Raw genomic sequence first — 14,486 nt, forward strand, 5'->3', positions numbered from 1 at the left:
GGGGGCAGGGCCATTATTATGGGCGGAGATGCATTCGGGTGGAGGGATCGACAGATTTGGGCATGTTGTACTTACGCGTGTAACTCACTTACGCCCAAAATTCCGCAATCTTTTAGGCCACGTATTTGCTTTGCGTCCCAATTGCGCATGTTTCTGGGTGACAATTATGCAGGAAATCCCAGGGCAGAGTATTAGCTGTGGATACCAATCGCGAATTGGGTGTTTGTAGGATATAACCTATTGACCTGGTGTGATTGAAATATTCCCTACGGGAGTTACGTTCAAGGGAACTTTGTTTCTAGATATTAAATCTGAGTCAGGAGTTATTTTAGGGATTGATATTCAGGTAGGTTTGGGCTTCTTGTCAGGCTTGGCTTTGAGTGCCTAATATATGGGCCCTCTGATTCAGAAGTCTAAGATTTAAGATTGCATTAGTAAATAGGAAAACAATATTCTCTAACTCACGAGGGACATACTCCGTGCACAAATCCAAATGGCAGAGATTCTTATCTATATTTCTTAGCTCAGTTACTTAATTCTGTAATGCTGCATGGCAATTTCACTGATGCTAAGAATCAGGAGCGAGAAAAGTTTCCATTTGGACTTGCATAAAATGTGGTTCTTAACAAAGGTGAGATCATTACAGACGAACAATTTCTGCTTATTAAGGAACTTGGGAAGTTGGCTAGGCTAACAGTGCCTTTCCTTCCTCTCACTAGGCTATCATTAATCAAACAATTAAAAATGTCTCACTATTACCAAGTTTACTTAAAGATTGCTGATTTGGGATCAAGTTGGACCAAATTCTTATGTTACTGAACTATTCTAAAGCAACACAATTTTGTGCAAAATAGTCCCATATTTTTCTCTTGAAAAAAGATTGATAAAGATCAATTGACCCACATAAAAGAAGCTCACCAATCAGAAGTTACATCTAAGAAATTTTGGAAGTCATCACCTTGGAACTTTATCAGTGATCTTTAGATTTTTGAAAATCTCAAAACTATACTTGAAATTATTTATACGTAAACTCTTAATATCTTGAGTATCTAAAACAATAAATTGCAGGCTGCCTTGCTCGGCTCCATTAAAATCATAAGAAAACAAAGAGCAAAAAAAGGCCATTTACCCTGTCAAGCTTGCTTCTACCACAGGCCAAGTACAATTTACCGCAATATGGACTCTACTTGACTTACTGGGCATGATTTTGACTCCGAGCAGGGAAGGGGGCGGAGGGGACAGGAAACCCGAAAGTACAGGTTTCCCGGACGTCCTTACGATTTTGAAGTAAGGACATCTTTTATTTTTATTGTCAGTTTGCCATCCGACTGACCGGCCTGATTGACAGGCTGTTCTCAGTCAGACGGGAGAGCAGCCAGTGAGAGGACGTTTTCAGGTAAGGCCTTGTTTGTATGGATAGGGAGGGACAGCATAGATGGGCATGGATTGGCACGGGACATGGGTTGGCACGGGGGTCAGTCATGGGGGGATCGGGGGTCAGTCATGGGGGGGATGTCAGGATTGTGGGTCATCGCGGGGGTCTGTAATCATTGGATGGGGGGGTCAGGGGTCATCGTGGGGGTCCACGATCATTCGGGGGGGCGGGGATCGTCGCAGGGATCTACGATTGTTTTGTGGGGGATCGGGGATCGGGGGTCTGCAATCATTGGGGGGGCTCGGAGATCGGGCGGGGGTCCACGATCGTTGGGGGGTCGCTGCAGGTAGGCTTGTTGGGCCTGGACGAAGCACTCTGCTCCTCTGGGCCCACAAGCTGTGCCAGAAAGGCACCTACCTGTTAATCTCAGGCCTTCTCACCTTCTTTCATGTGGCGTGAAAGAGAAGGCCCGGGAATCCCGGCCCCCCAGGGTTGAAATCGGAAACTGTGAAAAAATGAAGGCCCGCAGCCTCCTTGAAAAGTTTTAATGCCTGACCTGCCTCCTGGAGGCGGGTTGGGGCGGGTCCGAAATGTTTGCGATTTTGAATGTCTCCCAGCCCCCAACCACCCGTTTTTCCCTTTTAAAATGGTGCCCCTTTAATCTAGTGAGGGGAAATTGTGCCTATATATTCCCTGATCCCCAAAGATAATCAAGCAAAATTTGTGAATATTCATCTACCATTCAAACTGCAATCTGTTGCTGCCCCTTCCCTCTCCGCAGCACAGGAACCTTTATGTTCCATGAAGTATTTTGATCATCTCAATCTAGATCTTTATTACCATCTACATTCCATTCCTCAATCAGATATGTATCCAATACCTTTTTGGATGCTGTGAATTAGATCAACTGCTTACTTTTGTTTTAAATAAAATTACTCTGCGGAGGAAAGAAAAATACATTTCACGTAAGACTTATTAATTTTACACCTATGTCTGTACGTTATTTACTCACAGTACAAGTCACGTAGCAAGCTTACATCAACTTTACCTATGCCTCTCAGCATTTTAAAGGCTAGATCATGTCTCTCTCTCAATCTTCAGCTCTGTGAGTTTTACAATAGAGCTTCACCATAATGTTCTTCTCTGACTTGCACCACATTGTTCGCGATATTTCAAATGTTGCTGCATCAGTGGCCTCTCCTGGGTTAGAATAGCTTGTTTGAACTTTTACTCAAATGCCCCGAAGATATATCCTAGTATTTTATTAGCTTTATTATTAACAGCTTTATATTGACTACTGGCTTTCACTGAGTGATCCATATTCACATTCAGATTCTTTTTCTTGCCCATCATTCTGAAGGGATACATCTTCATTATCTACACGCTTGTTGTTTCATGCTATAATATGAATCACCTTACACTTAAATATTTGCATTAAAATCTATCTGGTTAATTGTACCAGGACATTTTGAATTCTGTTTATTTCTCCACACTATTTGTCACTTGGCCATATGACTTGGCATCATTAGCAAATTTTGCAATACAAGGTATGACACCCTTAACATTGAAAGCTCCTATCACAGGGCTGACAGGAAAGTTTTGGATAAAACTGGACTCCTTCAAATCCTTTGAAATGTTGCCTCATCAGTGAAAAAAGAAAGACTTGCATTTATGTAGCGCCTTTCATGACCGCAGGATGTCCCAAAGCATTTTTCAGCAAATTAAGTACTTTTTTTAAAAAAGTGTAATCACTGTTGTAATGTAGGAAAAACGCAGCAGCCAATTTGCACAAAAAGCAATGTGATAATGACCAGATAATCTGATTTTAGTGATGTTGGTTGAGGGATAAATGTTGGTCAGGATACTGGGGAAAATTCCCCTGCTTTTCTACGAAATAGAGTCATGGGATCTTTTAGTTCCAATGAGAGGGCAGACGGGGCCTCCGTTTAACGTCTGATTTGAAAGACAGCACCTCCGACAGCGCAACACTCCATCAGTACTGCACTGGAGTGTCAGCCTAGATTTTGTGCTCAAGTCTTTGAAATGGGACTTGAACAACCTTCTGACTCAAAGACGAGAGAGCTCCCACGCTTGACATATAAGTGAACTATTCTAGGTTAGGAGAGTCTTGTAATCAAATGCTCCAAAGATGTATCCAGTATTTTATTGGCTTTGTTGATAACAATTTCTTGTTGACTGGAAGTTTTCAGCGAATGATTAATAATCAGACCCAGGTCCTGCTCCTTGTCGATATTTGTAAAAAAAAATCATCTCCTCATTATCAACGCATTTGCTGTTTAATTTATAATCTGCATTACTACAGGTGACTGTGAAATTCCATGAGTCACTGTCTCCGGACAGCTTTTTATCTTTACCATTACCTTCCAAATTCTACTGCATGGGCTTTAGTTTTCTTCAAAAGGATCGCATATGGAACTTTATAAAATGGCATTCGAATTTCCAAGTAAATTAGGTCCACTGGATGGGTGTTATCTACTAATTTAGTTATCTCCTGGAAGAATTCCAACACAGTAGTGATTGCTTCTAAATCCGTGCTAACTAGTCCTTATCACCCTGTGCTCTTCATATGAGCAATGAAAACATGCTGTACAATACTATCAAGCATTTTCCCCAGTGCAAATGTAAGGCCAACTGGTATATAATATTTAGGTTCGTACCATAGGAACAGGAGTAGGCTATTTAGCCCCTCAAGCCTGTTCTGCCATTCAATGAGATCATGACTAATCTGTGGCTACCTTGCTCCTCTTTTGAATAGTGAGATGAACATTTACTATTCTCCAGTGCTGAGACAGCTTGTGTGTTTATGGAAAGATATTAACCAGACCTTTATCTATTTCCTCTCTCATCTCTTTAAAGATTCTAGGGTACATCGCACAGGATTTTTTTTTGTCAGTAATTTCCAAGCATCCAGTTAGAACTCTCTGCAGGATTAAAATGTTCATCCCGAGTGGAGTGAGAGCCTGATTTAAACAGGACTGTTGTTTGGTCATTGACACTGGTCACTGGATACTCAACAACTTCTCTCAGGTGGGAACGAAAATGAAAGAATAATGATACAAATTACAATATGGAAACAGGCTGTTAGGCCCAACCAGTCCATATTGGTGTTTATCGTCCACACAAGCAGTAGTCCTAATCTCATGTGTAGGCCCTGTCCCCGTATCTCTTTACTCCCTTTGCTTTTAACCACCTATCTAACCTATTCTTCAATGTTGACATGGTCTCTGCTTTAATCACTAACTCCAGTAGTGCATTCCATAGCCTCACAACCCTCTGTACATAACAACACCTCCTGTTCTCTCCTAAATCTCTTATATTTAATCTTATATCTATGTCCCCTAGTTATAGAACCATCAATCAACGGAAACAGTCTGTTTCTATCTACTCTGTTCCATTCCTTCATAGTTTTAAATCCCTCTATCGAAACATCCCATAATCTCATCTATAGCAACAAAAAGAACCCTAATTTATACACCTTTTTGTATTTGTATTTCCTCATACCAGGCAGAAGCCTAGTGAATTTGTGTTGTATGCTCTCTACTGCCTCGACATCCTTTCTGTAGTGTGGACCCCAAAACTGTACACAGTACTCCAACAGTGCTCTTACTAAGGTTTTATACATTCCTTATTACATCTTAGCTTTTATATTCTATACCTCGTGCCATAAAACCCAGTATCCCATTAGCTTTTTTAAAAATAGTTTTATCCACTTGAAAAGCTGCTTTTAATGTTTCGTGAAGCTGAACTCCAAATCCTTCTGCTCTTCCACATCACTCAGCTTTCTCCCATTCGGAGTATTATCATTACTTTTGTTTAACCAAAATGTACCATCTCACATTTACTGACACTGAATTCCATTTGCCACTTTTTTGCCCATTCCACCATCTTGCAGCTTCCTTTGGTCCTCAAAATTATTAACTGTGCCTCCTATGTTAGTTTCATCTGCAAATTTGTACACCATTCCTTCTAGCCCTATATCCAAATCATTTGGTTAAATGTCTGAATTTTACAAAAGCTTTTAATGTTAAGCACTTATGAAACAATAATAAAAATAGATATAAATATTAAAAGAAAAATGGGATGACAATAGAGACAAAGAGCCTCTGTGAGAGGAGGTATCACCAATTTTTTATGGAATGTGATATTTCATGTACCTGTTTCCCATTCTTCCTTCATTATGTCATAATGACATATTGTGCAAGTAACATGATGCAACACAAATAACATTTTTGAAATAGAAATTACATATGATTTCATGGCTCTCAACATTAGGATAAGGCTTTCATAATAACTTTACAGGGGTGATTCATTCAAGCAGTTATACCGGATACGATTTTTGTCACAGTCAGGTCAAGAGAGTATCCTATGACAGAAAATTATACTGTGCATGTTGCTGTCATTCCTGTACTGGCAACATTCTGTAATTGTACTGGATCTGCCTGCTTTAGCTTTAGACCACCAGTAGTGCATTTGATGCACAATGTACACTGGCCAATTTGATAAATGACCTGAATCGTGGACAGTCTTCGGCAGTGCCAAAGACTGTATTGACAGATTAACAGTGACTATGGAGCATTGCCAGGAATGCGGTATGAAATAGATGAGGTCTAATTAAATGACCTCAGGAATGAACCTAAATGGCTGAGCTATTTCTAATTTGGTAACTCATCAAAATACAATATCTCTTAAAGTGTACATGGTACTGACATTGAATTTAATATAAAGATTCATTTTCCCCTTAGGATTATAATTAAAAAATAATGAGCTTGGAAGACTATTCTTAGTCACAGGTCAGTTTTGAAGTACTGTGGTTTCCTTCACCACTGTTGACTCATCTTAACATGAGGCAGAGGGCAGCAGATGGCTTTTTCCATTATATATTTGCAAAAAGAGGCTTGCAGCCAAAGGCTCTTTTAAAACAAGTTAATATTGATCAGAATAGGTTTTGACTGGACCTTCAGGCAAAAGTGGATTCACATCTATCTATCGTAAGTATACTCAGGAGATACTTCATAACAGACTTGTTCAATATAAATTAGTTTTTGTACTAGGGTGTATAGGAGAACCAATTTGGGTTAGTTAATGAAAAGTCAGTCCACTCCACACTACAGAAACTGATCACAGACTTTTTGTTTTAATGGGTGAACAGTTCTTTCAAATTAGCTTCATTTGAACACATAAGCGATAAAAACACGAAGGCGGGCATTGTCACAATTTAAATGAACTGATTTAACGGACTGTATTGAATTTGTCATTAGTTTAATATTTCTTTCCCCCATTGAAAATCAATTTAAATGAAGGCAGAGCCAAATATCACAGCTGCTAAATGCATGTAGCCAAAATGTACCCTGTGCATCTATGGATTTTGGCTGCAAGGCCTGGTGAGTGACAACAGACAGTAATCAATAAGTGCTGGATTTGTCACATTGCATTTCTGGTGCTAAATTGTTAATCCTTGTCTGGAAAGTCCCCTCCCTTCTCTGTAGACACACAGCACAGAATTTAATCCTTTACAATAACAGATTTATGATGTGGAGATGCCGGTGATGGACTGGGGTTGACAATTGTAAACAATTTTACAACACCAAGTTATAGTCCAGCAATTTTATTTTAAATTCACAAGCTTTCGGAGGCTTCCTCCTTCGTCATTTTCACATCGTTCACCTGACGAAGGAGGAAGCCTCCGAAAGCTTGTGAATTTAAAATAAAATTGCTGGACTATAACTTGGTGTTGTAAAATTGTTTACAAATGACAGATTTAAGCAAAGGGAATGCATTCAATGTGGAAATAATTCTTCACTTTCCCTTATGTACTTGTGGTCAAACATTCAGAAAATAGAACCTCTCAGAGATTTAGTTAGTGAAATATTATCACGAGATATTTGACAATCTACTCTATAGTTTTTGAATATATGTATCTTACAGGCCTGTCACAGTACTTTGTACCTGTTACATGCATTCTTTTTTAAAGCTAGACAGGGTCAGTGAAATTTTTTCCCAGCTATCACTCCACACTCCTGCCAGTAACTTCTACAAACTGGGCTTTCCTCTCTGTGCAAAGTTAAAGAAAGAATCCTTCATTGAATTACCACTAGTTTTATAATGACCGTTCAGTGGAAGAAGTTTCTTCAACATTGTACACAGAGGAAACTATCCCCCAGTGTTTGTTAAACATTGTACTACAAGTATGACAAGAGGTGCAAAAAGAGTTAGCAAGAAAATAGTGATGTTGCTATTTTGTACCAAAACAAAGTCTCAAATGCTAAATTAATGTAATAAGTACTTGCTTAAAGTAACTATGACATTAATTTATTCCACATCGTAATTCGAGACTTTCTGGCTCCATGCTAAAAATTAAAATTTTACATTTCAATCTTTTTTTGTGAAGTTCTACAAATTCTTGAAATTCACATATCCTCAAACCCTGAGGCTACAGACGAGAGGAACAAAATCTGCTGCGTAAAAAGAAAAAACAAGAGTACAAGCCAATTTTTTTTTTCTTTTAATTTTAGCAAATGTAAAAATATTGGTCAATTGGAGTTCATCTTTTTGGTCATAGATGTCGGTTTTACTCCTGTTACTCTTCAAAAGTGATGGCACATGCTTGGTACAGTTCCATAGGTGCTGCTCGCTCACTCAGGTGGTCATTCTGCATGTGACCTCAGCCTGTGACTGTTGGCAGGCTCTCTGTGCAACAACATTGTAGCTGAGATCCTTTCCTTATTCTCCCATGCATTTTCCAGCAGAAGGCACTGGATAGCGATCAGAAGCAAGAATCCAGACATGTGGAAAGACTCTTGAGAGCAACTGCACAGGACTGTATGATTCAAGGCTGCCCAGTAGTTTTTGATGAATTGTGTTATTGCTGTATGTGTATCTGGATAAAACGGTTAGGAATTCATTTGTTTAGGGTATATACAAGTTGTAGGGTGGACCTGTGTTTGCCCATGTGTGTAATTGAGATATGATCAAGTAGATTGTAGAAATCAAATAAATAAGAAGGAAAGAAAGAACTTGCATTTATATAGCGCCTTTCATGACCTCACAACTTCCCAAAGCGAATGAAGTAGTTTTGAAGTGTAGTCACTGTTGTAATGTAGGAAATGCAGCAGCCAATTTGTGCACAGCAAGCTCCCAGAAACAACAATTAAATAAATGAGCAGATAATCTGTTTTTGGTGGTGTTGCTTGAGGGATGAATGGCAGCCAGAACACCCCTGCTATGAGATCTTTTACCACCTGAGAGGGCAGAGGAGACCTCGGTTTACCATGTTAACCAAAAGACGGCACCTCCGACAGTACAACACTCACTCAGCACTGCTCCAGAGTGCGAGCATAGATTATGTGCTCAGATCTCTGGAATCAGGCTTGAACCCACAACCGTCTGACTCAGAGGCAAGAGTGCTACCACTGAGCCATGCCTGATACTTTATATCCTGAGCACCACAGGCTTTAAAGTTTGGATACATAACTGTTCTAGTTACCAATTTACCACACAGTAAGCTGTGGAGGAGGTTAGAAAGTATATATGCCAGTACAACTGGGTGGTATTGTGCAAGGTTCTTCAAGGTGAACTACAAGCAAAATGCCTTTGTGCTGCTTTCTATATGATGCAGTTATAGAATTTTATTTTTAGAGCACAGAAGGAGGCCATTCGGCCCACCGTGCCTTTGCTGGCTCTCTGAAAGAGCTCACCACCTAATCCCATTCCTCCCCCACATTTACCTTGTCAAAACCCCTCATAATTTTGAATTCCAAAGCATTTCTTTTCACTCTGGGTTAATATTCAGTGGTTGAAGCTGTCCCTGATTTTTGAGACACTTTTTAACTGATGTAACTTAGGGTTTGTTCCATCACTAAAAAAAAATCTACCAGTTCTTCAATGATAGCTGCAGCTGACGGTAGAAACATACTGTTGTGGGATGATTTCCATTGCACCAGGTTCACATTTAGACAACTGTGCATGCACACTTATTTTAAAGTCACTGTTGACAAGTTTTTGCTGATCCATTAACTTCCTCAGTGGCTGCAAAGGTCCTACAGATCAGTGAATGAAAAACCATTGATGCTGCACATTTATTTTGCCATCAGAAGTAGTGCTAAGTAAATCGAATATAAATATGGTAAAGATGAATGCCAAGCAAGTGCTTTGATAAGAGTTTGAATGAGTTCTGTTCACTGTGCACCCAATGCTGAGAAGACACTGGGGTGAAACTAATGCTGTCAGAGCTAAATTTATACAGACTAAACTCACTGAATAACATTCTGAGAAAGCCTGAAGAATAATTAGGCGAAGCCAGCAGAATGACCTTGGTATGACTTAATTTAGAGTTTCCATGAGCTGTGAAACAGTACTAGATTGGCAAAACAAGAAAATTAGATCTTTTTCATCAGAAGAGCTTCCCAGCTGAGTAAAACAGAGATCCAAAAACTGCTCCACCTCCTCAGCAAGTACTACACCATCGTTGATTAGGTTAATGTAAGTTTGAGGTATTCTTTGGAGGAGCCTCCATCGAGTCTTGCAGGTCAAGGAGTAGAGTAATAATTGATGTCAGCTGAGCAGCTCCCTGCCGATTCTGGAGGATTGAAGTGGGAGCAGCTCTTTTTCTAAAATTTAGTTTTAAACTTAAAAAGGCAATACTGTGGTGATGTTGTGGCACAGAGAGGATGAGCATAGAATGGTGCAGGTTCTTCTGAGTTAGTGATCTCGGCCACACTGCTACAGGAAAGCAGCAGACAGATGCCAGGGGGTAATTTCAAACCCCAAGAATGGGAGGGTTGGGGGTGGGCAGGAGGTTAAAATAATAACTTTTTGGAGCAGGACCGCATCCCGGCTCCAACGTCCCCACTTCTGGGTTTAACCCAGGCAGGTTTGTATGCATCTGCGCAGCAGACACCAGGAAGTCCCGCCCCCACTTAAAGCCAGTGGGCCGATACTTAAAGGGGCAATGTACCTCATTTGAAATACTTGAGGTACTTAATATTTTGTGTATTGGAAAACATAAATGAATTTAACCATACCTATTCGGTTTCCCATCGCTTCCGATTCACGTCAGGTGAAAGCAGGCAGGAAGGGCCGGACCCATGAGGTGAGTGCCGTTATTGCACTGCGTGTGGGCCCGGAGGAGCACTAGTGCTTCATCGAGGCCCAACAAGCTCACCTGGCCGACAGGACCCCCGTGATTGGCCGACCTCCCCGCCCCTGATGGTGGATCCTCTCCCCGATGGTGAACCCCCCCACTCTGGACCCCTACCCCTCTCCCCCAATCTCCGATGCTGGCTGACCCCCTCACCCCCTACTCCCAATCCCCATTGCTGGTGGACTCCACACTCGATGTTGCCGCTAGCTGAACCCCCTGATCTCCGATGCTGGCTAACCCCCTCCCCCCAACGATGCTGGCTGACCCCCCCGATGTCGTTGCAAGCTAACCCCCCAATCTCTGATGCTGGCTGACCCCCGCCCCCGATCCCTGGTGCTGACTGGATCCCTCCGGTCCCCGATGCTGGTTAGACCCCTCGATGTCGTCCACTTCCTCCCACTCCGCCTTTTTTCAGTGCCAGTGATCTCTCTCTCTCCCTCCTGCCCCCCTCTCTGATTTGCAGCTCCTTTCACTGCTGACAGGCAACCAGCCTGTCAATCTGGCTGCCTGGCGCATGGGAAACCCGGAAGCTGAAATACTCATCTTCAATTGAGTTGCGATCGCAGATTGCGACGCACTCATTTCGCTTCCGGGTTCCCCACGTGAATATTGGCGGGGTGCCCGGCTCCGAGTGAAAATCACGTCCCAAGTGTCTGCTAATAGGGGGATAGACATTGGAGAGAGCATTGTGACTGGGATGGAATTCTTACAAGCTGGGAATAGGTTACCTATCCATCCAATTGCATTAGAACAGGGTTTGGGAAAATCAAAGGGAATTGGATGGGAAATAGAGGGATTCCTATCCTTGAAACTTGAGAAACTTTTATATCGAAAATCTAGCACATGTACATATTACGACAGTGACTGTGCTTCAAAAGTACTTAATTAGCTGTGAATGGCGCTACACAAATCTAAGTTCCTTTCTCACACACTCTCGTTACTGTTTGTTTTGTACACAGAAGGAAATATTCACACGTCTGTGAAACAGTTATTGTAAAGAAAGAACTTGTTTTTATCCAGGGACTCATCATATCTCTCAGAAATGTCCTAAGGTGCTTCTCATACAATGAATTGCTTTGAAGTACAGCCACCATTATATAACCTAGCAGCAGCAATGCAGTATTCCCTGCACTGAATTAGTTACAAAAATGGAGTAATTACACCATAAGTGGAAGCTATTCCAAATGGAATGGATTCTATGTTCTCAAATTGGTTTGTGTAAAAAGAAATACTGCTGTTTTTAATTTGGATAGCATTATGGTGCAGTTCATTGAAATGCTTGTGTTTCGTTTAATTTCTGCAGTTTGTCAACCAGGATTCTTTAAGGCCTCACCATACAGCCCGTCCTGCAGCAAGTGTCCTCCTTACAGTTATACCCATGAAGAGGGATCAATTTCGTGTCACTGTATGGAAAATTACTTCAGAAGAGACAATGATCCACCTGCAATGGCTTGCACGAGTGAGTACTTTATAACCCGTAAAATGATTTTTTTTGTGGTTGAAATTTACCCTACAATTTAAAAATGGAACATAAAAGGAAATATTTGAACAAATCTAAGGTGTACAATGAGGTGGCCTCAGTTACAGTGTGAGACCACTTTTCACATTACAATTTATAACGGTTATGAGGATAGAGCTTCCGATTGGCGAATGCAAACACTTAATGTGTTTGAACAGCATTCCTGTGTGTGGTAATATTACAGACATTAACCCTAAAATTAGAAGTGCTGCTGTTCTTTCTCCTGCATTCAGATTTTGTAAAATCAAATCATTAACCAGCAAAACACACACCAATATTGAAAATTTTGTCAAAAACCCTCAAAAATATCAAAAATAAATGAAAGATTGTTTCACCAGCCATGTTCAAATTCACTATCCATAATCCATAACTCCACATATCTGTATTATCACAACACACAATTGCTGAATTCCTTCCACACACATCAATAGGCAGGTCCTTAATTTCTTTAGTTCTTTATTTTTAAAAAAATGTTTCAAAACATTAACATTACTGTTTAAGAAATTTGCATAGTTCCATGTCATGCATACCAGCTAGCTCATCTGGGTTTCAAAATTACACTTATTTTGATGTATCTCATTCGTAAAGACAGATGTTTAAATAGAACTTTGCAATCTGCGCCAACCTTTTAGATCATAAATATTTCGTTGATATTACATAGATTACACAGATATAATTATATAGAACGTATAGCACAGAAACAGGCCATTTGGCCCAACAGGTCCAAGTTTATACTCCACACAAGCCTCCTCCCTCCTTCATCTAACACTATCAGAATATCATTCTATTCCTTTCTCCCTCATGTGTTTATCCAGCTTCCCCTTAAATGTATCTATGCCAGTCACCTCAACTACCCCTTGTGGTAGCGAGTTCCACATTCCAACCACTCTCTGGGTAAAGAAGTTTCTTCTGAATTCCCGATTAGATTTATTAGTGACTATCTTATATTTATGATCTCTAGTTCTGGTCTCCCCTGTATGTGGAAGCATCTTCTCTACATCTATCTTATCAAACCCTTTCATAATGTTAAAGACCTCTATCAGGTCACCCCTTAGTCTTCTCTTTTCTAGAGAAAAGAGCCCCAGCCTGGTCAGTCTTTCCTGATAGGTTATTGACAGCCCTGAGCATGATACTGCACTACAGCGATCAAGCAGGGTCCCTGTTTCTGATGGTTAATTTGGAAAATGCATTTTTGAACGATGGGCAAGAAGTGGATCGACTGTGGCAACCTCCACACTCTTAGTAAGCACTGTGACCCTGATCATCTAGGTGCACACATGAAGAACAGCCACTTGGGCATGTGGCATTTTGTGCAACCCTGGCTGAGCATGTTAGTAACTTCAGGAGAGGGAGAAAATTGGGACGACGTTCCTAGAATCAATTTAACCGACTAAAAGCAGTATTAGAAAGTTCTTAAATAACTACTAGAAGTTTTTGCTATCTTTTGTTTACCCTCTAATCATTATAATAATCAGCTTAGTGTCAATAATAGTAGAATAAAGGGCAGTTCAAGCCGACTAGTCCCACTCCAGAGACTTGAGCCCATCATCCAGGCTGATACTGTTATAGGTGAGACATTAAACCGAGGCCCTGTCTACCCTCTCAGGTGGACGTAAAGAAGAAGCTACTTGAAGGTAAATCAATGACAGAGCAGTGGGGGGCATTCAGGGAGACGATTCAAGGGGTGCAGAGTAAACATGTTTCCACAAAGAAAAAGGATGGGGCTGCCAAATCTAGAGCCCCCTGGATGTCAAGGAGCATACAGGGTAAGATAAGGCAGAAAAAGAAAGCTTATGTCAGACACCGAGAACTCAATACTACAGAAAGCCTAGAAGAGTATAAAAAATACAGGGGTGAAATTAAAAAGGAAATTAGGAAAGCAAAGAGAGGGCATGAAAAAGTATTGGCAAGTAAAATCAAGGAAAACCCAAAGATGTTTCATAAATAAATTAAGAGCAAGAGGATAACTAAGGAAAGAGTAGGGCCTATTAGAGACCTATAAGGTAACCTATGTGTGGAGGCGGAAGATGTAGGTATGGTTCTTAATGAATACTTTGTGGCTGTCTTCACAAAAGAAAGGGACGTGCAGACATTGTAGTTAAGGAGGAGGAGTGTGAAATATTGGATTGAATAAACTTAGTGAGAGAGGAAATATTAAGGGGATTAGCATCTTTGAAAGTAGATAAATAACCAGGGCCAGATGAAATGTATCCCAGGCTGTTAAAAGAAGCAAGGGAGGAAATAACGGAGGCTCTCACCATCATTTTCCAGTCCTCACTGGATATAGGCATGGTGCCGGAGGATTAGAGGACTGCTAATGTTGTACCATTGTTTAAAAGGGGAGCGAGGGATAGATCAAGTAATTAGGCCAATCAGTCTAACCTCGGTGGTGGGCAAATTATTGGAATCAATTCTGAGGGACAGGATAAACT

The 14,486-nt window shown here is 40.8% G+C and overlaps 1 protein-coding gene across 1 annotated transcript in view; it reads left to right on the forward strand.

Moving 5' to 3' along the window:
• Positions 1-14,486, forward strand: part of LOC137321173 (ephrin type-A receptor 5) — a 365,797-nt gene that overhangs the window by 160,853 nt on the left and 190,458 nt on the right. The window contains exon 4 of the mRNA XM_067983437.1: positions 11,839-11,994. Coding sequence (XP_067839538.1) covers positions 11,839-11,994 — 156 coding nt within the window. The remainder of the gene's footprint in view (positions 1-11,838; positions 11,995-14,486) is intronic.

Source organism: Heptranchias perlo, chromosome 4 (assembly GCF_035084215.1).
Source record: "Heptranchias perlo isolate sHepPer1 chromosome 4, sHepPer1.hap1, whole genome shotgun sequence".
Classification (NCBI taxonomy): Eukaryota; Metazoa; Chordata; class Chondrichthyes; order Hexanchiformes; family Hexanchidae; genus Heptranchias; species Heptranchias perlo.